Source organism: Patella vulgata, chromosome 8 (genome assembly GCF_932274485.2).
Source record: "Patella vulgata chromosome 8, xgPatVulg1.2, whole genome shotgun sequence".
NCBI lineage: Eukaryota > Metazoa > Mollusca > Gastropoda > Patellidae > Patella > Patella vulgata.
The window spans coordinates 25,222,320-25,243,495 of NC_065886.2; the positions used below are offsets into that span (position 1 = coordinate 25,222,320).

General features: G+C 35.0%; 3 protein-coding genes across 3 annotated transcripts; 2 read left to right on the forward strand and 1 right to left on the reverse strand.

The window, feature by feature from the left end:
- Positions 1–993: 993 nt before the first annotated feature.
- Positions 994–7,808, reverse strand: LOC126830277 (vacuolar protein sorting-associated protein 26C). The gene is made up of 9 exons (XM_050560636.1): positions 7,721–7,808; positions 6,519–6,662; positions 6,182–6,331; positions 5,767–5,847; positions 5,443–5,517; positions 3,861–3,941; positions 2,873–2,969; positions 1,393–1,518; positions 994–1,226 (listed from the first exon to the last, which is right to left on the reverse strand). The coding sequence occupies exons 1-9, from the start codon at positions 7,772–7,774 to the stop codon at positions 1,144–1,146; spliced, it is 891 nt and encodes a 296-aa protein (XP_050416593.1). The 5' UTR covers positions 7,775–7,808; the 3' UTR covers positions 994–1,143.
- Positions 7,809–8,271: 463 nt separating this feature from the next.
- Positions 8,272–16,933, forward strand: LOC126830281 (uncharacterized). Its single transcript, XM_050560641.2, has 7 exons — positions 8,272–8,710; positions 9,992–10,235; positions 11,686–11,911; positions 12,156–12,278; positions 12,555–12,789; positions 14,159–14,300; positions 15,729–16,933. The coding sequence occupies exons 1-7, from the start codon at positions 8,619–8,621 to the stop codon at positions 16,182–16,184; spliced, it is 1,518 nt and encodes a 505-aa protein (XP_050416598.1). The 5' UTR covers positions 8,272–8,618; the 3' UTR covers positions 16,185–16,933.
- Positions 16,934–19,331: 2,398 nt separating this feature from the next.
- LOC126830482 (tubulin alpha-2/alpha-4 chain-like) lies at positions 19,332–20,889 on the forward strand (the record flags this gene model as incomplete). The annotated part of the gene is made up of 2 exons (XM_050560870.1): positions 19,332–19,555; positions 20,193–20,889. Coding segments are annotated over 2 exons (921 nt in total), but the record flags the coding sequence as incomplete, so codon positions are not given.
- Positions 20,890–21,176: the final 287 nt, after the last annotated feature.

Genomic DNA, 21,176 nt, shown 5'->3' on the forward strand with positions numbered 1-21,176 from the left:
ATCCTCTTTTTCCTCCATTTATTTCAGAAAAGTTTAGATGCATGTGAAACCTTATCTGAAGAAGTAAAAGAATTACAATCAAAAGCATCATAATATTAATTCATTTGTATATAACATCTTGTAAATATTATGTAATTATTATTTTGTATATTTCAAACTATCAACTGCCCAAACTGTCTAAACCTTATATAGATTTGTTTGTATTAATTTATGTAAGTATTAAAGAACGGTGCAATAAAAGACTTGCAATCTGCACGTGATATTGGTTTTTATAATTTAAATGTGGGTATATGCTGTTGTCCACAGTTTTTTGTGTCCATTCTTTAGGTCACAGTTTTCAACAGACTTTTTTCAAATTGGAGGGGATTACTGATTGGGTTATCCCGCAATTTCCTTTCAAATATATGAAATCTGTTGAACACAATACAGGCCACATTTCTTGATAGAATTTTTCAGAGTTCACCGGGATTATTCATTTAGGTTTAAGGAAGAACCCACTCCATTTTGAACACAATACAAGACAAAGTTCCAGATGGAGTTTCTGTGTTTAGTTAAAATCTTTCAATGCAGGTCATTATGTAGATGCAAAAAGGACCATTTATGCACCAAATTTACAAGAACTAAGTATACATGTATCTCATTTCCACGGCATAGTCATGCTTGTACGGCCTACTCTTATATCGAATTCCAACTGCCAAGGGATCTTTGACCGTGCACGCCAATATGTACACTGGACCTCGTTTTTTTGTCCCATCTGAACGACTAGAGAGCTGTCCTTGTCAGGCCCTCCGTCCTGCATCACTGACAAGGGGAAACCATGCAGGAAAATCTGGATGAACTTTCTCGGCCAATGCAGGGATCGAACACCCGACCTCCAGGCTAGCAAGCCAGCCTCTTAGCCACATGATTCCCTGTTGCTGGGTACACAACAAATGCATTCAACATCCTTGCACCTAACAGGTCAAAGCAGGCAGAGAATGAAAAGAAACTTAAGACAGTTAAAAAAAAACCTTTAATACAACAATAAGCTTTATAATAATTATATTCAAATTTTGATAACAGTGATGATAAATATAAGATTATTTATATTTACAATGAGCAAAGGTTATGAAATGAATCCATCATTTGACCAGCAAACCTCCATTAAAAACGAGTCAATTTAATTGGGAAATTTTCTGTAACTAAATGATCATCTTGGAAAACCATTACAATATTAATCTCAAATTCTGAAATATATATATATAAAAAAAAATGTTAATGATTTAAATAAAATATTTTATAAGATATTTTTCACAGTTTCACAATAACTTTCATACCGGTACATATTAATATGGTTCCCAGAAAAATATAATTTACAACAATTTTTTTAAATGTAGAAATATGTATACTAACCAACTTTAAAGTTATTTGTTGTTAAAGTAGGACATGTAAATAATCTAGGAAATATCATATATATAGGTATAGCTAAATTTCTACTTATATCACCATCTGCTATTTGTATATTCTGTATCTCTGTAGCTGTAATATATTATAATAGATCTTTCTAAAATACCTGGAGTTGTTAAATACCATGCATTAACAAACATAGATATAAATTATGCAGGTAGATGATTTTAATAAAAGATGATAATACATTTTTCTAAAATACCACATATTAACAAATATTGATCTAGTTGATTAAAACGTAAATAAAAATGGAATTTTAGTTAATGAATATATATACAATCAGTTGTATGTCACATCAGATTCCTATGTGTAAGTTTTTGACTTGGTAAATAAGAAAAAGCAAAAATTCCTTCCACACAATCAGATTAGTTTGAAGCATCTGACTCTTTCCATAACATTTTTTATGGTCATAGTGAATGTGATAGCTGAAAGATTGTGTAGAGTCATAACAATACACCTCTTTTTTTGTCAAAGTTTCAGATCATTTAAATGTACAGCCAGGTGTTGGAGAATTTTCACATAGATTCCATTGTAGAAAGTTTGAGGATGCTTCTTAGTAAAGATAAAAAAAAATTCTTGATCAATGTATAGTGTAAGGTGTTACAGGAAGGGAATCCTTGTGAAAACTACCCAAACACAGGTTACCAGGCACATACCCCCCCCCCCCCCCACACACACACACCAGCAGCAAAGTGGTCTAAAGTTATTATCCAATATCGCTGAACATCAATAGGATAAAGAACCAATATCATTTCAGACAGATTGGATCATAATTGAAGCCACAACAGTGCTAACGGTATTTTTTATTTTAAAGAGATGAACAACCGATATCAGTTTAAAATTATTTAATTGTATCCTCTTTTGTGCCAACTAGAAATGTGAACCAGGAAGGAGGGACAGAGTGACGACAATATACAACGGGCCTCATCATTCTCTCTACAGTCTGCCAGAGTCCTCAAAATAGTTCTGGAAAGGGCTGAGGAAAGAACCCAACATTTTACCCCAACTATTAGCAGGTATATGGGAGCCAGGGAGGGTAAGACACTGGCTCGCTAGTCTGAAGTTGCATGTCAGTGGTGCAGGATGGAGGGCTTGACAAGGACAACTGTCTATTCATTGGGATGGGACGAAAACCGAGGTCCTGTGTACAGGTAAAAGATCCTCTGACAATAGGAATTTGATATAAGTGTAGGCCGTGGCACCGCCGTCTGAGCAAAATTCCTAGCACACTATATGGCGTATAACAGTCTTCATTAGCCCAGTTGGAGCAGAACAGTAGGACGTTAAACCCCAAGTCCAGTCGGAGTAGGACGTTAAACCCCATATTTTACTTCAGTAGGTATATTTTAGGGTCCTCCTTAAGAAAACTAATTGTTTATTCTTAAAGGCCTGGTGCACCTGTCATTATTAATACATTGCTACTCACCATCTTTAGCATATCCTTCTGCACAGCCACAAGTTTCAACTCTAACTAACTGTATTTCAATGGATTTAATACCTCTACTACAATTTTCCACAACTAACTGTAAATAATGAGAATTAAAATAAGACTAAATATAAAGCAATCTAAGGAAGAGTCTAATCTCATTGTTTTATTCATTGTGATATTCTTCACGAATATATACTGAGACACAAAAATATGCCCCACTTTTATCAATGGATAATTTTAAATCTCTTTTAAATTACAAGAATAGGTCCATTGTTCTCATTCTCTATTTCAGTACCCTTATCTTGTCCAGGTGTCACAAGAATTTTCTAGAACAAAGCTGCTACAGCTATATTACAGTTACACACAGTGTAAAAGAGATTAATTTGATCTTTGGATTTAAGTTAATCATATACAAAGTAAATGCACCACAGGCTAATTGTTACAAACACAAAAAAATTGAATAACGCAGAATTTGAATCTTGAATATCAGTATTTTATTGTACTGGCATAGGGTATAACGAGTGGCTTTTAAGGATCTGCAGGAGACACAACGATATGTTATGGTTGACACCTGAACACTGAGAACATGTCATTGCTGTTATTTCAAGTGGGTATGTGTCCGACCCACTGGAAGCATCACTGGAACAAGAATTGGGAAGGATAACACAGGAGCGTGTGTGGCTGCTAGAGGTGAACATACATATTAATGACTGTAAAGTTGATTTTCTTGTGTCGGTAAATGAAAAGCCTACAAAAATCACATTTCAGCAGCATTATCTCTCGCTAGCACTACGAGTCAAACCAGTGATGCATTTTCATTGGTATCAGTATAATAATAATATCGTCATTTATAAAGCGCATTAATACTGAAGAAAATAGTTTCTAAGGCTCTGTAGTTTCTAAGGCGCTGTATATATACTCAGTTTAAAAAAACTTAACATAACACCAGGCACAGATTATTGAATAATAAAATACTGGTATTTACCTCCCCAGTTAATGGCGAGTTAATCTGTATATTAGAAGAATCTAACTTTCCTTTCACTTTAAATTTCGGAACATTTTGTTTCTGTAGAAAAAATATATATAGTATTAGATGTACACTCTACTATTACTGAAAAATTATTTTTTTTACATAGCCTATTATAAATTCAATATTTAATTTTTATGTATAATAAAATTGAAGAATCATCGGCTCTTGGTGTGCAAGAACATAATATGTTAGATGGAATTTGATGGAGACTGGAGAGTAAGAAGAAATGACAAAGTCAGGGCAATATATTGCTTCCTAGCATTGCATATATGACCTTAGAATAAATAATTGTACTTTAGTCTCAAATGACTTGGCTACTTTGTTGACAAAATGATAAAGACAAAAGGGTAAGTAAACGCAATTCTTTTATATTGTATATTTTCAGAGGAAAATCTGCTTAAAATGAAAACATCAAAAGCCAGAGAATTTATATTTTTTTTAGGCACACATCCATCCGCATATCTTGTAAACATCCTTTAGGTTCGATTTATTAGATTTATTTTTCAAACTTGCTGGGATATTGAGAGAGTCTTAAAGATACCTTAGTTAATATCTAAATATTCCTACTGCAAGTCTTTCTATAAGCTTCAAATGTTATATAGAAATTATTAATTACAATACATGCCCAAAATCAACTCTGTAGACCCTCGGATGGCTTGGATACAGCTTGGATTTAAACAGTCGCCCATTTAATAATTAAATCAGTAAATGGGTGACCAAGCTAACCTTTACCATTAATCACTGGCGTCACTCTCGGACACTGCCCATGAAAGGACTAACAATCAAGGGTATCATAGGCAATGAGAATGTTACTTGATAATCGAGAATATGTGGGTGGAGTTATCGTCTGTCAATCAACCAATCGGCAATTCACGCAGACAGTGCGGAGACAGTTGATGCTGGTTTCTAGTCCAAACTTCCAACAGTGATAACTGCGATCAGGATAAAGTAATTGGACTGAAATTTTCAATATTTTCGTTTTTATCATCTATTTTTGAACTGTTATATCAAGAATGGCCAACTCTTTATCAAAATCTTAACTAATGTATCCTTAAGGACGAACTCAAGTTGTGAGTTGATCTGTTGCAGAGTTACTTCCCTTGTCTTTGAAACTTTGTAAACACTCTACAGATCAGAGATTTATGATTTTTCTCAAACTTACTGGCAATGTTTGGTTTGTCCTAAAGAGAAATCCTGTGGTTATTCAGAGTTGCATAATGATTATTTGCAAAGTTACTGTCCCTGTTTCTACTAGACAGTTGTCCTGCACCACTGACAAGGAGCAAACCTAGCTGGAAAATCTTGAGGGACCATCTAGATCAATGCCGGGATCAAATCTGAAACCTCCTGGTTAGTTAGCCAGCTCCTTAATCACTTAGTCACATGTATCATAAAATTGTCAAATGGGAATAAAACATGTCAAAAAAAAAAAAAATGGCATGCATATGCTGGCACACATAACTTAGATTTATACAAAATCTGTTGGGTTTTTTTTTAAAAACATGTAAAGATCTGTAAATTGATAATCATTGTTTACCTCTTTAATATTGGATAATGTTTCTGGAGTTATTGTGAAATTTACTGGTTTGGAAATTGCTTTCTCTTCTTGTGCCTGTTAACAAAATGTTACATTTAAAACATATATACATATATAGTATTGTGTTTTAAGTCAAAGGTCAATTACGCAATAAGGTTTCAATCTGAAGTCCTAGATGCTGCCTATTAGTGCCCATGGATAAAAAATGAACTGATTTTACATGATAAATAGATTATTTATATATTTATTAAAAGACAAATTGTACTAAGTCTGCAGTGATAACAGATGAACATGATGTGCTTAGAAATAAATAGCTGTGCATACCTTATATTCTACTATAAATTCACACTGTTTCTGTAAATCTTTATTTAATAAACTTCTCTTCATATCAACTTTAACATTATACTGAAAGTAATATTAATTTTTTAATGTTCATCAACAATTAATTTTCCTTGGCATTCAAACATCAAGGATAAACTACGGTCACATAAATAGTTTAATAGTTTATGGTTGCTACCATTCCCCCCCCCCCCTCTCTCTCTCTCTCTCTTTCACACATTGTTCTAAAATTAAACACGTCTGATATATAAGAGATCATAATGGAAAATGACAAGCAATATTTTACTCTTTGTTTGTTTTTTTTTCAAATTGGAGTTGTACAGTACATCTACACCAGAGAAGAAAACAAAACAATTTGTTTACTTTATTCTATTAAAAATACAGTACCAGAAATACATACTTGCACATTGACAAAAACGCCATGATAAGTTTCATATAAAGTTTTTCCCACGATTGGTTTTAAGGGAACTTCAAAGGGTATTTCTGTTTTACCATTGGGTAATTTTCCTGGTTTCACAACTTCTAGGGAATAATTTATAAGTGGAATAGGCTGAAAAGTGAAACAAATATCTTGTTTGTAGGTTAAGTTTAAAAATTTATTTTACCTTTGTTGATACATGGATGAATATTAATCTCATATGTAGGAAAGAAAAAGTAAAATACATAGCAAAATGTTGAAAATAATATTGTTATACTTTAAAATCAATACATGTGTATCACAAAAACCTGAATTATACCTTTAAAGAGTTGTAAAAGGCTTCAAACATGCCAACACTTTTAGCACTAAGTTGTAGATTAACATTACCATCCATAGATAATGTTAAACCCTGATGTTGTAATACTCCTCTACTCTCTACGATTATAATACCGGCAACTACATCCTATAATACAATCATAAAATTTTTAGGAAAAACCTATTTCTATTTCACATTAAAAGACAATGATATTGATAAGACACAATTATGGACTTTATGGAAAACCAGTTATTATAAACAGATTATAAGCAAAAACAATGGAAAACAGAAGAACACCTTTGGTAGCTTATTGACGGTGTCTTTTTGTATTATGCTGTAATATTTTTTTAAGATTACTTGGACTGGCTAAGTTACATTAAAGAAACTAAATCGCTAATATTTGGGGCCTAGAAATTGACACAAATGGGTTGCAATGCATATAACAATGTAATATGAATGTTCATGTATATAAACTGATTTACATTCAATCGTTTCAGTTTTTACTCTAATTTCAAATCAGTTATGTTCAGCGAAATACGCCAGAAGTCTCAATCGAATGGCAATCTCTAGCGTCTAGTTTTTCCAGTCTACACCGATAGTATTTATTGAACATGCCCTTCAGATAAGAATATGGCGTCACTGTTTGACATGACTTGTGGAATATGTCTAGCGTCGAGCCTCATTCTTCGAGTCCCTTGTTACAAATAGTGCTCAAAAGCATTATGGTACACGATTCATGTACGAATGATAAAATGTTTCTTTTGTCTTAAATATTGGATATCAGAAGCCCATCTATTTCCGGTATGTTGATTTAAACTGACAAATAATTTGTGTTTTCAATGTTGAAGGCTTTGGATGATATTTATTAAGTTAGAGACTTGCCTATTTTCAGCAGATTGCTTTAGCAGATGAAGATTTCCGACTTTCTAATTGTGGATTAAATACTTTTATATTGAATAATACTTTGATCAAGCAGATAAAACATCAGGCAAATGAATCAGATCAAGTGAAGTGCAACGCTGAGATGAGATATATATCATTTAATTTTGGGCAGGTGCAGAAAAAGGGGTGTGGCAAGTGCATTAACCAGATATCCTCCAATAAACATGGTTCTATTCATTTTATACTAGTGTTTATTTAGAGGAATAGCTTGTGAGTCGAGAGATTTTTTTATCAAAATAGTAAATTTGGTTATATGTAATTACCCCTTCACGATAAGTTTTATTGACTTTTTTCAATCGGATGTCAATCGTGGCCATCTTGGACAGTCATGTGACACGTATGATGCTTACATCATTGCAAAATAGATAAATTTGACAAATCCAAAAATTCAAATAAAGGGAGGGGAACAAATAACAAAGATTGATTAGTGGAACATTTAGTTTTGAATCACAATGATCTAAAACCATGGCCACGCAGGTCTGTAATCTGTAACAAGTATTATTTTAGGTTGTAAGCGGCGCCATTACATTCACCGCCTGTACTTTTTAACACTTGATTGAACTGTTTTGTTATATTGCCACCATAGTTATTAGACATCATAAGTCAATTTATGTAATTCGACTGTCAAAAGAAATGTTGCATAAAATTGTATAACAAGCGCAAAGTTACCCCAAATGATCGAGGGTGTACCACAGAACAGCCGTTACTAACCACGCTTGTGTCAGGAATATCCAGACTAACTTTCGCGATAAAGGTAAAACGTTGGTAGAAAATGGATATGTATCTCGGTTGCCAGGTACATTATTGACCACTTAGTACTTACAAGGATATTAAAACTTTTTCATCTCGGTAATTGAACGGTAGTTGACGCTATTCACTGGAGTTTATTTAAGTGACAAAATGGATTGTTTATGAGAATACGGTTGTTTTTATGAAAGCCATAGTGTCAGTATAGTAATAATAATAACTGAAATTGTCGACACAGTTCGATGATATAGCGTCTTTATATTATCTCAGCATAGTGTAATGGATAATATATCTGATATTGTTGTAGGGTTGTAGTATTTACGGGATAAATTTATAATAGTTTTTATTTCTACAGCTTTTGAAAGGACTATAGCTCTAATAAGCTATACCGTTACACACAATTGAAATTAAAATATGGAAGTTAGGCCAGTAATTTTTGACAATCCAGAAATCTTTTCTGAAGAATTTCCCGACGATGTGTCGGTTAGTGATCTGTGTGATTGTGGGTAAGTGGCAATTGTAATTTGAGTATTTTCAAATAAACTAGGTGTATAATAAGTAGCTACTGTATATCTATGGATAATGGAACAATAGGGGACAAAATGATAACAGTAGCCTACGATAGGATTTATATGAAATCCTTATACGGCATTTAGTAACTGAACATATGATATAAAACACAAATTTATATGGAAAACAATCACTGGGTTTATTTTACACTACGTTTCAACAAATTCCTCTTGACATTACTTACTTGAGAACGCAAGGGGAATTTGTTGAAACGTAGTGTGAAATAAACCCAGTGATTGGTTTCCATATAATTTGTGTTTTATAGGATTTATATGATAAAGTTATCATAGCATGTACACACATGTATACTCACTATTTAATTGTTCAATATATCTATGACTATTGTATAAAATTACAACTTTAATGAAAGTTTACATGCAAGATAAATTGTAGGTTCTAAACAAAATCCACAAAACATTTAAAGTTTAAAAGTAAATTCTTCGATAATTAACGATTTTGATTACCTAGTCTAGATGATCATCCACGTTTGACCAGACCTCAGGGGAAAAAAACTTAATTATTCTTTTAAAAAATGTTGAAAAACAAAGTCTTTTTTTTTAAATCATATACACAGAGACAAATAGTTATTCAAAATAATTATAGTTTTATACTGAATTGCTATATGAAAGCCCCTGTACAAATGTTTAAAAGAAGTCCATTTGATTTGATTTATATTTGACCCTGTGTCCACAAAGACTAATGGCAGTCAATAAGCCCTTAATATCCCATAAGTAGTCCATAATGATTATTTGATATGACTGTTGATCTTTTCATATATCATGCAGTCGTGGTCATTATGGTCACTCCGGACCCTTTAATGTTCATAGAAAAGAGACCCTAAATATGGGTCGAGAAATACTTTGTATTTTTGCAATTTTTAAACACCGGCGAAAGGGTATTATATATTGTACGAACAATCACATGAATCTGACCTTCTATCCGTATATGCATACACCATACCGAACTAGACAATATATAATTATAATTATATTGTCTAGTTCGGTATGGTGTATGCATGTACGGATAGAAGGTCAGATTCCTGTGGAACAATTGACTGGCAAGTATTTTGGACTACAAAAACATTTGTATTATGTAGGTTATTATATACTATAGTTTATCACATTTAATTTATACATACATACATACATAACCCTTGCCCTAGGAGATATCTTGATATAAAAAAAAACATATCTCATTAGTCATTATGCTTTTTCTAGGCGACACAAACGTAGAAGACTACCTGGCTTCAGCAAGAAGTTGGCACAAAAACACAAAGGAGAATTCGGAAATACTGATTACAAATCAACATTCAAACCCATCAAGAATGTCAGACCTCGATCAAGCAAGCGACCCCCACCGTCTCCAAGAGATCCCAACCCTCCCCCAATGACATTTGTCACCAACCAGAGAACAGAATATACGAAACCAAGCAATCCAGAAAAAGTTGTGCCATATAAACCAGTAAGACTATTTTTTTCGCTCCAAATATTTCTAATAGGCAAATAATAATTACAGCCATACCTCTGTAAGTGGATCAACCATAATAAGCTTAAAGCCCTCTGTATACACGTTAAGTAGAAACCGCCTCTAAAAAAATGTGTATTCGATTACATAAACGATATGTGAATTAGATCAGTGAGGACACCACTCACTATTAAATTATTTTTAATCCGGGACTCTAGATTATGGAATTTCATTAATGCTTTATTCAAATTGTATTTCTTAGATCAAGACATCTATACTCTTTGTGTATTTTATCAGATATTGGCATTATGCATCGGAGAGAAAACAATATGCTTAATTTTCCGTATCTGAAGTAAAATAAATTTGAGTAAATTCTTAGTTAATTATCGGAATTATTCCTGATTCCCATAGATTAAAAGACTTCTTAGACGTAAAGATAAATAAATCTTTGTGGGCCCGGAGGCTTGGCCGATTTGTAATTAGAAAATTTGCAACAAATCTGCTGAGTCGTCAAGATACAAACTGTTTGAATGTCAACTTGTAATTTTCTATTTGACTATACAGTTACACAATGCGTGATCAAATTAGAAAATTTGCAACAAATCTGCTGAGTCGTCAAGATACAAACTGTTTGAATGTCAACTTGTAATTTTCTATTTGACTATACAGTCACACAATGCGTGATCAAATTAGAAAATTTGCGACAAATCTGCTGAGTCGTCGTCAAGATACAAACTGTTTGAATGTCAACTTAACACGAGTCGTACAATTTAGTGGTTTCTAATATTTTCGGTAATTAGAAGATTTAAATGATATTTGAATAATGATGTTATTCAAAATGAATTACATTTATTTAAATCTAGAGTGGCTATATCCACTTCCTTTAAACCTTAAGGGTGATTAGATTTAAAGATTTCTTGTTATAAATAATTAATCATTTACCAATTGTTCCTTGTATACTGAAATGTCAGAGCTCGACAATAGTACTAAGAACGCGAGCGGTGTTTAAGGAAATAACATTTATATAGCTTGTCGACACGAGTGCAACTCTTCAATCAATATATTTTTTTTCTCTCAGACTGTGATACAATAGATATGCTAAGAGCAGATACCTCGTTACAGGTGGATATCTGTTGTTTTTTCTCTCTTTTTTTTTGGGGGGGGGGGAGGCTCTGACCCTTCCTACGCACACTCACATCTTGACGTTGAATTGCAAAATAATCTAATTTTTAGAACCAATATTTAGTTTTTAGCCATCGATTTTTGTGTCCCAAAGAGGTTATTTATTTTTTATACTGATCATTGCCTCGGGCCCTTTAGACGGGACATCTGCTCCAATCGGTTTATTCGATATCCTAATATCTGTAATAAATTCAGTTTTGGTCATCGTTTTATGTATTGTTGTTTTTGTACGATTAATTTATTGTTCAACCTACGTTCATTTCAGGAGGAACATTATGAACCCCCGTCAAATCCGTTTGCCACTGATACATTTTACAAAAAAGAATATACACCGAAAGTAGTGTTTCCTGAAATATGTCAAGTCTCACCTCGAGCTGAAACTTTAAGGTTGTCGTCTGCTAAATTTGACCCGACGACTACCAGTAAAAGTCATTATAAGCGTTGGATTTCTCAACCCTGCAAATCCTTTGCAGAATTACCAAGTTTTGCAGGTATATTATTTTTTCATATTTTCGTAGTTTCTGTTTTATATCAGTTTTAAAACATTTGACAGAACACTACAGCTTATCCCGTCGATAAAATCTCTATGCAAAAGTGCAATTTTAATTAGTCGGATTGACGAGTGTATCCATTATACATTAATTATAATAAATGAGATTTTCCAGAATTAAGAGTGATTTGATATTTGAGTGCTTTGATAATACCGACTGCTTTAATATTAACATTGTTTTGCAGATTCTATAATATTTCCTAATAAGGAGAATTTACCAGATAGTGTTACTAGAGAAACATATGTTAAACAACATGTAGAATCAACAGAGCCGGCCAAACCAGCTCCTGCTAATTTAAAGATTGAAGGTTTTATTTTGAATTCTCTTAATTATAATACTATATTTAAATAGAATTATATAACCTACTATACATGACGTACACGATCGTTCTTCTAATGGTTTTATTCTTTCAGTTTAGTTTGAAAAAACACGACATATTGCTCTGTATACAAGACATACTGTATTTACAGTTTATTTTTGTTTTATATTTTTCTAATCATGTCGAAATGATCAAAGTTTATCGTTGGCTTATTTTATACGCTATTTTGCTAATTATAATTTAAGAAATATATCTTAATTGCAGGAACTATGGTATTCGATACGACACATGGTAAAACATATCGCAAAATTAGCGGTAATCATCGACCAGACAGAGTTAGACCACCAACTGAAATGCCCATCAATTGGCAAAAGCGAGGAAAGTTTCAGTCAGAGACACAATTCCGGCGAGATTTCCCCGGGTTTGGCGGACACCAGCCTCTGCCACCAGACCCTGCGGAACCCCCAAAGACAACAGTTAATTTAAAGTTACACGACAAGTGAGTTTTCAGTTAAAAGTTACACTGGGATAATATAATACAAAATATAAGTTAGCTACACTAACGTTGGTATCTTCAGCTGCCATTATTTATTTTATGATCAGTAGTGGAATACCGCGTTTTATCAGTGAAATAAAAGTGTTATTCCACTTGCTAGAAGCGGACAAAGTAGTCCATGTTGCTTTTACCTAAAATGATTGTAAAATCATAAAATAAATAGAACATTTGTCGTTTTGTCGTGAATAACATATTTTATTTCATCTCTAAGCAAGAAAACGTTTATATTTTCACTCATGCTACGCATTCGTGAAAATATAAGTTTTCTTGCTTCTCGATGAAATAAAATTTGTTATTCACTCTAAAACGACAAATATCCTCTATATATTATTACAAACTGGGTTTTCAGTATCACAAGCCTGGCTTCATGGGAATGGAATTTTACATTAAATTTTAGGTACTTTTGACATGCAAATTCGACTTTGCGTTTTGTAAAGTTGATAGAGTACAATGTTTTGAAATTAAATCCGTAATTAGTATTCAGGTTGACTTTGCCAGATACTCATGTCACTAATCTGTCCGTAAAATTTCTTATTCTGACGTTAACTCTGGTACGTACCAAATCCTTGTCGGTTCTTTCACAGGAAAGACGTCTAAATCTAAAATCTTAATTTTGCATACGCAAACCACAGAATTCACTACAAACGGTGGAAAGGTTCCTTGAATACATGAAAAGCCTTTCGAAATTCATGATTTTTTCGGATGACAAATTTTAGAGCTACTTCCCCGTTAGAGTTTTTAAATTCATAATATTAGACTGCAAAAAAGTGTCACAGTCTACCAGCCTATAACTCCACATTGAGGCTACAATTTAAATAATATAAATCCGTATTTATATGCTATGGGGAAATTGCACAGAGATCTGTTCTGTCAAACTTAAAGATGCATTATGTAAGAGCTAAATCTGCCTATTGCAACTAATATTTAGACCTGTATACACATGACAAGCCCACAAACAACTCACTAGACCATCGTGTGACGAGATTTAAATGGATTTGAACACCCGCGAGGTCTAAAAAGTTAACAATGGCTGTCAACATTTATTAGAAAGTGGTCATCGAAAAAGCATCCACATTTACTCATATGTTAAAACAGAACCCCTCGGTGGTTGTTACCCATGCCGTAGCTCTTCTTAAATACAGTGCCATTAACATCATTCGGCGAGTGAGTTTGGACAGACGCCACGACGTGTCCTTGTGGCATTTGTTTCAAACTAAGCAAGTCCAAAAACTTTACACAATTTCGGCATTGAACATTGTATATCTTACTAGGTTTTAGATTTGTATCTAAATCTTGGTGTTATTTTTTCCAGAAGGCGCAGTTTTAGTACAGAACAGAGAGCTATATATAAAGGCCATGACGTAAAAACATTTCCAGTGGCTAAATCTTTTAAACGGGACGAAGAGGAATATAAACCACCATCAATTAAATTTGAAACTGAAACTTGTCAAAAGGTAGGTGTCTTTTGCGAATTCTGACAGTCAGGGATTTTTTTTACGTGTACGCTACATTGTACACGGTTTGACTCATCTGAACCACTATGTCCTCTTTCCTTGTCAGCTCTAAAAGCGCCACCCCTGACAAGTGATAACTGTACTTAAAAAATCCAGAAGTTTCTGCACGGCCCACCCTGGGATTCGAAATGACTAAAACCCTTCCGATTAAAAATATCGCCGTGGAATTCTATTTCAATATACGACAATCATTGTCGGCCACAATCTGATTAAAAATATACAGATCTATATTTCGTTTCGTTTTTTTAAATACTTTCGATGGCTTCTACTACATAAAGATGTGACCGGTTGTAATGGAGGGTCGCGTCGGAGGTTATAAGAGCAGCTTTTGACCCTATGCCGCCAGACATTTGATTAGCCAATAAGCGTTGATGTTTCTAGTGGGTTACTCTCAGTTCCGTGCACCTCACGCCAAAAACTCGGCGTAACAGACCGTTTCATTGGCTAATCCCTCACGCCAACCAGAACGTGGGTTACATAACAACTCGTCCAGATCCTTGTGTAGTAAAGACAAATAAAACGAAATTTTGAACTATTAAAAACAAAACGAAATTTTGAACTATTAAAAACAAAACGAAATAGGGTCTGTGTTTTAATCAGATTGTCTCGGACAATGGCATAAATAAAAGGTAGTGGTTAAGGATTTTACGATCGGGCTTGACCAGTTTTCAAATTTGTGGCATATAATAGTATACATACTATACTAGATATTTGTAGACCATTGCAGAAACTAGTCTCCACGCGCCACACATTTTGTTCTGACTGTTGTTCTCCTTTGGGACGACGCTCTTCGAAAAAGCCCAAGGCTCCGCCAATTCATATACGAACGACATGAAACTTGACATGCTTGTTCTTTGGACAATTGCGCATTCTGCGATGACGTCATACTCTGTTCCTGGTCCATAGTACGATGATACTTGTTGATTATTTACAGATCCCATAAGACAGAAATGAAATGGGGTTTAACGCCCTACAATTACAAGACACCGATATCAATTTCATACAGATCGGATGATAAGGCTCTACAAAGTGAAATGAAATGGGTTTAATGTCCTTCCTTTCTGCTCCAAGTGGGCTAATGAAGACGGGCATACGCCATACAGTGTACTATGAGGAAAATTTTGCCCGGGTAGCGGCACTATGGCATACTCTTATATCGATATCCAACTGCCAAGGCATCTTTTAGGTGCACGCTAATGTATACACGGGACCTCGAATTTTTCGTCCCATCCGAACGACTAGCCGGCTGTCCTTGTAGCCCCCCCCCCCCTTCCTGCACCACTGACAAGGGAGATCCCCTAAAACGTCTTTCACCCTATTCAGCGTTACCTGTAATTTGTTCTAAATATATATATATTTATTTTCCAGAGAGACTTTCAACCGATTGATTTCAAAGATGTGTATCCCGTTCCTTCCATTGTACCTGTTAAACAACTCCACACAACAGATGATGCTAAATTCGATGATCATACCATGAGTAAAGAATTCTTCAAGAAGTGGCCTGTGCAGGAGCGTGTTCGTTATGGTGACTTCCACGAGAACAAGGCCTATGCTCCGCCACAAATTAAATTTGAAGGGGAGAGCGAAAGTCATGAAAAGTTCCAACCTAAAACACGAGAGCCGATCACCAATTATAAACCCGAATTTAAAACGATGGACACTAATGGTGAGATGTATTTGAGAACCTCGTATTCAGACGAATATAAGGGACACAAAATAAAGCTTTGTAGAGCACAGGTCTATCTCCTTCAACAACAGTTTAAGAAGTGGCAAAAAGAACAAGCAGAGTTGACAAATGCTCAAGCAGTAGTAGCCGTAATGTGATGACAAAGTATATTTTCAAAGGCGACCAACTTCATGTTTGTAAGAGACACTGCCTTTTATTTTCGTTTCGTTAAAAAGGCTTGAATGTTGTAAATTGTTTCAATATCATTTAATAATCAAACTGGAATATACAGGTCACAATTCTATTGAATACAATTACTGCTTATTACTTAGCGGCGTTTCGACTAGGCTTCTATAGTCTTTATTGCTTGATAAAGACTTGTCGAAACGTCGCTCAGTAATTGTATTCTATAGAATTGTGACCTGTATATACGAAATACTGTAGGCTTGTAACAGTGCCAAGTCAGATTAATCTCTCAAAGCCATGGATGTTTTCATTTTGTCATGGTTTATAAATAATCACTATTTAAGCTTATGTATAAAGTATGTATATTTCGATCAGTTACCAGTATATGTTTATTGTGCACTTGTTAAGTTAAATGGATTTAAGGTAATGTTATCATGTCATTATAACATTACATTGCTTGGTAAACAATTTAAAGAGCTTCGTTACAGATTTCTCTGAAAGCGTGTTTAGGCTATTTTATTATCTTATTATTTATTTGTTAGTTTTAATAAATGATCTGTGTTATTAATCTGTAATTATTTAATTTCGGATTATTTTCTATAAAATATGATTGTTAAAGGGAGATTACTGTCTCAAGTGTAATTAACTGTGTTGATGTGCCGTTCTATTATTTTTAGTGCTTGTTACCTTTTATTATCCAACTAATAAAATATGTGTTTCCACCGAACTTGACTTTGTTTTGACAAACGTTATTAGTTAGTTTGAATAATTTACGTATATATGTAGATCACACCGCTTTGAAGAGGGGTTTGAATTTACGGACAAAAACAATTCTACCATTTCTAGTACAAATTGTGCTTTGTAGAATTTATGAAATGTTCTGTAATCGTCGCCATGAAAACAAAATTTGAACTAAACATCGCCATGTATTTGAATCATTTTAGATAAACGCTCGAATAATTGGGGTTAAGATAGGAACGCTAAGAGAGAAAGTTGCCAAGAAGGCACCAAATAATTAAGGGAGAGAAATGCTTTTTAACCAAATGCTTTTTAACGTTAACCCATCACACGGAGATATCATGGAGGTTAGACTGAGAATCCCACGCCTTATATAGTTCTGTCATAACTATATAGGAGTCTTGGAAGTTGGGATTGAGGCCAGCAGCGTTCTTTTCGATTAAACATACATTATGCAAGAGCCAAATCTGCCTATTGCAGATCTTTCTTTAGACCTGAAATGTTATCTAAATTATTAATTAGACATTAGTTAACTTTTCCAGATCATATTCAACCCTGGATGTCATCGCTAGCCTGTGATATTTACCAGATTGGAATACATTTTTTGAAAGATAATTAAATCAATAAATGGATAATCGAGACTTTGATTTTATCATAATGACTTCAGTAATTATGATGATTCAGGCTAGCCTAAAATTCAAAAGTTAATATCTCGGTTCAGAGTGGAGCAATTAGACTGAAATTTTCTGCATATTCTATATACGCTATCTACTATTTAACTATTATAGCGAGAACAGCCAACTCTTTATCTTATCACCCATAATGCCCCTTTAACTAAATAGATTGGCACTACTTTTGTTTTTGTTCTAGACTGAACAATATTTTTAACAATGTGTGTTTTTGATCAGCCTAGCCTACGGTAGACACCTGTATCAATCGATCCCAAGGACTAAACATTTCCAAAGGAGAGCTGAATAAAACCATCAAAGTAAATTTCAACGACGTTAGCAAAGTTTGATTTCGTTGTTACTAACCAACAAGAATTTTATCGTAAACGCTTTAAATTTGATATCAATGAATCCATTTTGTAATAATCTAAACATGACCTGGACTTTGATTATGGAGATTATGACCAGGGAAATGGTGCCAACCTAAGAGATTAATATGGGGCTAACCATATTAAAATAACTGGATTATCGGCGTGTTGTTGTTTTATTTTGTTATGACAGTCCATAGAAACTGGTCAATACCAGAAAACAATTTAGAGAATAAAATGATCTGAAACTTTTCTTGTAGCACAGATCAAGTGATATCTCTCTCTGGTTATACATCAAATCTAGTGATATTAATCGTCTGCTATAAAAATAATCTAAGATTCAAAATGGTGAGTGTTTTAAAAGGGTAGGTTTTTTTTTTGCTATTCGATAAAATTGTACATGGATTAAGACTAGTAATGGCTTCCCCTGTTATCAGTGACGGATCATGGTGAGGGCAACAGAGGAAATATATAGGCCTATGATCCACAACAACTTCATTCAGTTTACTAACTAGATCGTTTGCACTAAGGACCCCCTCAACCCCGGGGGGGGGGGGTAGAGATGGAGACCCCTCGACCCCTGCTAGGTTGTCATCTTGTCACTGGGGCCTGCCGACTCCCGTCACAGCCATTTCTCATGATTTAGTGCCTCTATTTGTAGCAATTCAATTAACTCCGTTTTAGAACAGACGCGAAGCTAGTTGGCTGACATTTTAATGCCTACATTGACGACTTTTGTCGAAAACGCCAAGTATACTTCGTGGATTTTGAGAAGTATTCATTCTGTTTCAGTTTTCATATATTTGGAAAATGATTATTTAGCCTTTGCTTTTGTGTGTGTGAAAAATGTGAACCGGATTAAAAACTCATAACAAAACAGAACAATGAGTTTTCAACATGGCGACCATTCAGGGAAAGATACTTTTATTCGGATGATTGTAGGATGTTTGGGCTATTCGTGGTTATATATGGCGAAAGAATTACTAGTCTGTGCCCACATCAGATATCGTAGTTGTTTCCCTTGAAGCGACACTGTTTCTCTGTCAAACTTCGTGTGTGCAGTGTGTGTAGGTGGGGGGGGGCGAATGGTTAGCGCGTGCGCGTTGTATCATAAGGTCTGTCATTGAGTCAACTGGCGCGGTTTCGATTCGCCGGTTGTACATGACAAGGAGTAAGGTCGCCTGTCCAACCTCGTGGGTTTTCTCCGGGTCCTACGGTTTCCTCCCACTGCTAAAGACCCATAGTTTACGACGCGCAAGCAAATTATTGAAATAAAATTGATATGACCTAGTTTGTGCCGAGTGGACGTTAAACCCCATTTATCCCTCTCTACTTTTACTTCCAGCGTGAGTGTATCTCTATTCATGTCGGCCAGGCTGGTGTCCAGATGGGCAATGCCTGTTGGGAGTTGTGCTGTTTGGAACATGGTATCCAGCCCGATGGTCAAATGCCCTCAGATAAAACTATTGGAGGTGGAGACGATTCCTTCAATACTTTCTTCAGCGAGACTGGAGCTGGTAAACATGTACCGAGGGCCGTGTTTGTAGACCTGGAACCTACAGTTGTTGGTAAGTTTAGTAGGATTGGCAATTATATATTGATAATATATGTTTATCGGTCTAATTATACTTCATTTCAAAAACAAAAGTAAGAGTGGATTATTATTATTGCGAGGGGGTGGGGTGGGGTGTAAAGCGTATTCGCGAAAGAACCTTGAGTTTGTCTTTATCAGTGGTTTCAGTATAAAAAATTAAACCTCCATTTCAGATGAAGTACGAACCGGTACATACCGCCAACTGTTCCACCCCGAGCAACTTATTACTGGTAAAGAAGATGCCGCCAATAATTATGCCAGAGGTCATTACACTGTGGGTAAAGACATTATTGATTTAGTTCTAGACAGAATCAGAAAACTGGCTGATCAATGTACAGGCCTTCAAGGTTTCCTCATCTTTCACAGTTTTGGTGGAGGAACCGGTTCTGGATTCTCCTCCCTTCTCATGGAAAGATTGAGTGTCGATTATGGCAAGAAATCTAAATTAGAGTTCGCTATATACCCGGCACCTCAAATATCCACTGCTGTTGTTGAGCCTTACAACTCTATCTTGACCACCCATACTACCCTAGAACATTCCGATTGTGCCTTCATGGTTGACAATGAAGCTATCTATGATATCTGTCGTCGTAACATGGATATTGAACGCCCAACGTACACCAACTTGAACCGTTTGATTGCCCAGATCGTTAGCTCAGTCACCGCTTCCCTGAGATTTGACGGTGCCCTGAATGTCGACTTGACAGAGTTCCAGACTAACTTGGTACCCTACCCACGTATACATTTTCCTCTTGCCACTTATGCTCCAGTTATTTCTGCTGAAAAGGCTTATCATGAACAACTCTCTGTTGCTGAAATCACTAATGCGTGTTTTGAACCAGCCAACCAGATGGTAAAATGTGATCCACGTCACGGTAAATACATGGCCTGTTGCATGTTGTACCGAGGTGACGTTGTTCCTAAAGATGTCAATGCCGCCATCGCTACCATCAAGACCAAGCGAACCATCCAATTTGTTGACTGGTGTCCAACTGGTTTTAAAGTTGGCATCAACTACCAACCACCAACTGTTGTACCAGGAGGTGACTTGGCTAAGGTACAAAGAGCTGTTTGTATGTTGAGTAATACCACTGCTATTGCTGAAGCCTGGGCTCGTCTGGATCACAAATTTGATTTGATGTACGCCAAGAGAGCTTTCGTCCACTGGTATGTTGGTGAAGGTATGGAAGAAGGCGAATTCTCGGAAGCTAGAGAAGATTTGGCTGCTTTAGAGAAGGATTATGAAGAAGTTGGTTGTGATTCTGTTGACGGAGAGGGAGAAGAAGAAGTTGGTGGCGAAGAATATTAGTTTGCATAGCAATTTAATTTAATTAAAACTGTAATATACTGTATCTTGATTTGATTCTAAGCGAATATTCTATTGTGTATCATTTCGAATGCTTCTTTCATGTATTCAGTGCTATGTTTTATTTGCTTAATAGAAATAAGGACATTTGCCCTAGCTTTGTACTTAATACACTTGCATTTTTGCACACGCTTATGTAATGTTTTGATGCCCCCCTTTGACTACAATCTAATTTTACTTGGCATTTTCTTCACTTCACGAAACGGTTATTTATGAGAGCTTTTCTTCAA